At 28.2% G+C, this 6363-nt stretch overlaps 1 protein-coding gene across 1 annotated transcript; it reads left to right on the plus strand.

Annotated features, from left to right (window-relative positions):
• Window positions 1–3605: 3605 nt before the first annotated feature.
• On the plus strand, window positions 3606–5335 carry LOC127280296 (proteoglycan 4-like). The gene is made up of 3 exons (XM_051303203.1): window positions 3606–3617; window positions 3824–4282; window positions 4787–5335. The coding sequence occupies exons 1-3, from the start codon at window positions 3606–3608 to the stop codon at window positions 5333–5335; spliced, it is 1020 nt and encodes a 339-aa protein (XP_051159160.1).
• Window positions 5336–6363: the final 1028 nt, after the last annotated feature.

Genomic DNA, 6363 nt, shown 5'->3' on the forward strand with positions numbered 1-6363 from the left:
AGGGGTTAAAAAATTGCCATTTTTTGCAGAAAATACTGTACAATACAAAAAGAAGTATCTCAAAGGTGACTACAAAGTCAATTAAAACATCTTATATTAAGATGTTTCTAGCCTAAGCATTTTAATATAAAATGTTTTTTATAACTTTTTAGTCACTTTTAAGATACTTACTTTTTGCAGCGTACGCATTGTTATGCATGAAACCCGCAATGTACTCCTCCGCGATGCAGGGTGCGCGGGTGTTATTATTAATGTTTATTAATTATTAATAACAATGAAATGAACATACAAGTGAAGTAAAATAATTCTTTTTCTAAAAATTCAAACTCTTGCAACACTCCATAGATATTGTTCGATTCCTATTCTAGAAATAATAAATAAAAATAAATAATACTTAAAATAAGAACTTAAATTAAGGACAAGCATTGGGAATGTAAAATATAAGTAGAAAAGACGTCTTTCGTTTTTTGTTATCACTAAATTACACTTTATTAAAAACGTAAATATTACTATTTTACTAATAATAATTGACGTAAAGAACATGGTGGACACTAAAATCTGTCGAAAAAAATCCCTGACTTCTCCCTGAATTTTCCCTCACATTTTTCTCATTTTCCCTGACCTCTTTTTCTTCAATTTTCTCATTAAAAATCGGATAATTTTTATTTTTCAAAAATTTCCCTGACCTATTAAAAATTCCCTGACTTTTCCCTGATTTCCCTGACAAAAGTTTCTTTTCCTGACTTCCAGGTTTTCTCTGACCCGTGGCCACCATGAAGAAACATAACTTACTAAAGCTGTAATCACCTGATAGGCTATAATAAATAGCGCACGCTTATTTTGAAGTTTGTAATTCAACTTAACATCTATTTTAAAAATATTATTAATAACTTCATATATTTTATGTACAGAATTAATATAAATAAAAAATTAATTTTTTAATAAAAAGCTTTATTAATTTAATGTAACAATAATACAAATTTTATTTATAATTATTAATATATTATTCTTTATAATAGAAAAAGCCCTCTTTTTACATTAAAAAAGAAAGAATGCAAAAAATTAAACGCTAAAATCGACAAAATAACATGCTCCACATACACTACCGTCCGAAATTGTGCGAACTCTGCTTTTTCAACTCTTTTTCAAATCTTCAAAAATATTAAAACTAAAATTTTTTCCTCTTTATTTTATTAAAGCTAATAAAATTCTGAAAGAAATGACACCTTGACAAAGAGAATATGTTAATTTTTCAATTAGATATCTAAGAAAAACCCAATTTTCAATGTTTTTACTATTTTTTTTATTTCTCTGGCAAAAATTAATATTTTTAAACGTTATTAGGCTCATTGAAATCGTATTTTGTTATGCAATTTAAATTATATAAAACAATTCATGTACACATTCTTCCCTAGCGTATGCAAACCCTGAAAGTTGGCTCATAAAATGTCAAAAAATTGTGATTAATATTTATATGACAAAAAATGATCAGTAAAATGTATAAATCTTAAATTTACTTACATAAATCAGAGAAGTTTAGAATGATATATTTACATGATTTTTAAACATTATATTTTATTGTAGAATTAAATTTAAATTTTTTGACATTTTATGAGCCAACTTTCAGGGTTTGCATACGCTAGGGAAGAATGTGTACATGAATTGTTTTATATAATTTAAATTGCATAACAAAATACGATTTCAATGAGCCTAATAACGTTTAAAAATATTAATTTTTGCCAGAGAAATAAAAAAAATAGTAAAAACATTGAAAATTGGGTTTTTCTTAGATATCTAATTGAAAAATTAACATATTCTCTTTGTCAAGGTGTCATTTCTTTCAGAATTTTATTAGCTTTAATAAAATAAAGAGGAAAAAATTTTAGTTTTAATATTTTTGAAGATTTGAAAAAGAGTTGAAAAAGCAGAGTTCGCACAATTTCGGACGGTAGTGTATGTGGAGCATGTTATTTTGTCGATTTTAGCGTTTAATTTTTTGCATTCTTTCTTTTTTAATGTAAAAAGAGGGCTTTTTCTATTATAAAGAATAATATATTAATAATTATAAATAAAATTTGTATTATTGTTACATTAAATTAATAAAGCTTTTTATTAAAAAATTAATTTTTTATTTATATTAATTCTGTACAGTAGTGTTGCAAGGCGGGTTCTGGCTCACTTACCGACCGAGTAGGTAATGTAGAAATCTACTTACCGACCGAGTTAGTTCCGGCTGCCACCGCTAGATGGCGCCACCGGCCAATTCAAACCCTCTTGGCGGGAAATTTGAATTTTTAAAAGTGGCTTGGCATTTTACCGGCCAATTCAAACCCTCTTGGCGGGAAATTTGAATTTTTAAAAGTGGCTTGGCATTTTACCGGCCAATTCAAACCCTCTTGGCGGGAAATTTGAATTTTTAAAAGTGGCTTGGCATTTTACCGGCCAATTCAACCCCCCTTGGCGGGAAATTTGAATTTTTAAAAGTTTAATTTAAAGTGGCTTGGTGTTCTACTTTACCGACCGAGTTAGTTCCGGCTGCCAGTGCTAGATGGCGCCACTTTCGATTACCGACCAATTCAACCCCCCTTGGCGGGAAATTTGAATTTTTAAAAGTTAAATTTAAAGTGGCTTGGTGTTCTACTTTACCGACCGAATTAGTTCCGGCTGCCACCGCAAGATGGCGCCACAATAGTTTATCGGTGAATTTAAAGTGAGTTGGTGAATGGGGTATTTTGAATTTTCGCGCCAGTGTCGGTAAGTATATACTATCAGTCGGTAATGTAGATCCCTGGCATGGATCTTGACTCGGTCGGTATGTCAGAGTTCTACCTTACCGACCGATATAGTTCAGGCTTTCAATCATTGGTGGTGATACTACAGTTTAAAAGTTACTTTTAAATGGTTTGGTAAAATAATTAAAATTTTTATCGGCAAATTTAAATGAATTAGTGGAGGTATTTAAATTTTTCTATTTTTAAAATGCTTTAAACTCAGCTGTTATTGTAAAATGGCGCTACTGCAATTGACTTATCAATTATAAATTTTTATTTGTAAGATGTTTTAAACTTACCGCCAATGTGACAACTACGAGTACCGTCATTTAGTTATGGTGTGTGTGTGTGTGTATTTAAGTTCTCACGTTAAAACCTAGGTAATATACGACACAGAAATATTAATTGTCCGCTAGAGCCAATGAAATTAACACATTGCAAGTATGAACGAGTAGAATTCATGTGATTGTACCTTAAGTTAATAGTCATGATAATTTCTTAGTGATTGTATCCTTCTTTCATCTTTTAAACCTCGTGGGGTGATGGTTCGCTATATGCTAATAATTGAGGTGCAATAATGGTAAGTTGTATTTAAATATTACAAAGTTATTTACATATTAATACTCTTAATAACAATGTTAAAAGCAAAAATTATTATTTTCATTGTAGAATTATCAAATGAGGAATTGTGGAAGGTGCTGTTTCTGTCGATACATGATGTCTTTGTTTGTAATTATTTTTATTAAATTATACTATTATTAGTATTTAAAAATTTTTATAATATAAAATTTGTGTTATATTTTAAAGTTAAATTATTGTGAAAATTAATTTAGAATGATCGACAAGGTGAGATTAACTTAACCTAAAATAGAGTATTGTTATTAAATTATGCTATAATTAGTGTTTAAAAACATATAATGTTAAATTATATGATAAATAGTGTGTAAAAAGTTTTATAATATTAGATTATCAAGTTAGATCATCATTATAATAAATTTAGAATAATTGACATGGTTAACCTAACCTAATTCAATCTAAACGTTATTCCACAGATGCAACATGGTATGAATTACTTTCCGTATAGATGTGCAGAAGGAAACCTTTATGGAAATTCATCAAATCAATCAGGTGCTCCACCACAACCTGGGATTCAACCTGGCGTTCTACCCGGAGTTCAACACCCTCCAACACCTCGAAAAACCATATTTATTGAACCTCAACCTCAACCTCAAAAATCACAATCTCGAAAATCCGAACCTCGAAAAACCATATTTATTGAACCTCAACCTCAACCTCAACCTCAAAAATCACAATCTCGAAAATCCGAACCTCGAAAATCTGCACCTCAAAAATCCGAACCTCGAAAATCTGCACCTCAAAAATCTGAACTTCGAAAATCGGAACCACGAGAATCGAAACCTCGAAAATCTGAACCAAGAGAGTCAGAACCTCGAAAAACTGAACTTCGAAAATCGGAACAAGATGTTAAAGAAACTCAGCATGCTGATACGGTAATAGGAAAATTTTAATAATTATAAATTTTATATAAGATACTACAAATTTATATCTATCTATATTTACATTTATTTACAAATTTACAATTAATTTACATTTAATTTCATAGTTATAAGTATATATTTACAATTATAAATTCTATATAAGATACTACAAATTTATATCTATCTATATTTACATTTATTTACAAATTTACAATTAATTTACATTTAATTTCATAGTTATAAGTATATATTTACAATTATAAATTCTATATAAGATACTACAAATTTATATCTATATATTTACATTTATTTACAAATTTACAATTAATTTCATAGTTATAAGTATATATTTACAATTATAAATTCTGTATAAGATGCTACAAATTTATATCTATATATCTATATATTTACAAATTTACAATTAATTTAAATTTAATTTCATAGTTATAAGTATATATTTACAATTTTACATGGAATTTTATATATTAATTATTTACAATTTGTTAAAAAAAAAAGGTGGAAAAAACGGACTCCATTCAGCGTAGACCATCAAGATGGGAACCAGTTGAGGAATACATTCCAGCAACAACGAACAAAATTGAAGATGAAATTTACATTCCAACTCCAAAGGTTCAAGAAACGGAAGAGGAACGACCGTCTTCACCTGTTTCAATTAGCTCGAAATCATCAAGTTCATCTGATTCCTCTAGTTCTTCATCCAGTTCTTCTTCATCGTCATCATCGTCTGACAAGGCAGTTAAACAATCGTCTTCTTCTGAAGTCGCAAATACTTTAACAGTGGCAGAACCTTCAAAAGTAGTTAACACTTTAAATGTGGTGAAAAATTCAGACGTGACCGAACAACATTTAATAGAAAAAACTTCCGATGTGTCCACGTCTTCTAAACCTAATGAATCAATAAGTGTCAGTGATCCTTGTATCAGAAAATTAACAAAACCCAAAACAATTACAGGCAAGAGAAAGAGGTCTAAAAATCGCAAAAGTGATGACGATGGGGATAAAAAACACAAGGATAAACCTAAGAGAGCAAAAAAAAGTTCATAGATCTATGTTTTTTGTTTTTACATGTGCTCCGTTTTACGCGTTTTTCGTTTTACGCGTCTTTGTTTTACAAGTACTTTTTTCGCTTTCAGCGTTTTTCACATTCACGTGATGTAGTTTTACATTTCCACGTGTTTTTTTGCTTCAACATATTATTCATTTTCACGTGTTTTTCACTTTAACATGTTATTCATTTTACATGTTTCTTCGTTTTACACGTTTTTCATTTTTAAGTGTTTTACGCGCTTTTCGTTTGTATAAACGAATTTAAATATCCACATTTGTGAAATGGAACAAACACATTATATCAAAATATATTTTTTTTATTTTATGAAAATAAGGACATTAAAGCGCTTTATTAGTGTTATTCGTTTTATAAAAGTTTTTTCTTAAATGAAGGGCTGTGATAAGAAGAAAAAAACTTTTTTTTTGTTTCGTTTTCATTTTTTTTTTCTTAAGTAATTTTTTTATGTTCTTCTGATTTAGTCCTTCTATTTGTTTTTACAAATTCCATGTTTAACATAAATCGAAAATTGTATTAATTTCTAAGATACAAAAAGGTTGTGCTTTAATACATTTTCAAAGTGTGTGTTTCTCTTTGTTATTAACGGGATAAAAAAAAAGTTATGTTTAAAAAAGAGATTGTTAAATCATGTAATTTAATAAAATAAATTTGCATTTAGTGTCTGTGTTTTTTTACATAGCATTTGATTTAAAACAAGTCCTTATGTGCTTAAAAAAATATTTTGAAGAATACATAATCACGCTTAATTTCAATTTTACATTTATGCCTTCAAGAGAATTTTATTTAATTACATAAATAAAGTGAAACTATATACAAGTGAAACAAATGTAAAATATTTAAAGTGATTGTCATGAGTTGACATTTGTAGCGTGATATGTTTAATTTATGTCATAAACGAAATCTCTTAAAAATCGATAAACAATTCATACATATAAAATAAAGATTTCATATTTTTCTTGCACAATTTTAACAGAAATTTATATCTTATAAGTAATTGTTACCTTTA

This window comes from Leptopilina boulardi, unplaced genomic scaffold, assembly GCF_019393585.1.
Source record: "Leptopilina boulardi isolate dan_hultmark-lab unplaced genomic scaffold, ZJU_Lbou_2.1 LbouV2_235, whole genome shotgun sequence".
Lineage (NCBI taxonomy): Eukaryota > Metazoa > Arthropoda > Insecta > Hymenoptera > Figitidae > Leptopilina > Leptopilina boulardi.

Coding starts and splice junctions, on each gene's coding strand:
- LOC127280296 (XM_051303203.1), top strand. Junction 4,283..4,786: donor AAACTCAGCATGCTGATACG/GTAATAGGAAAA, acceptor TAAAAAAAAAAG/GTGGAAAAAACGGACTCCAT.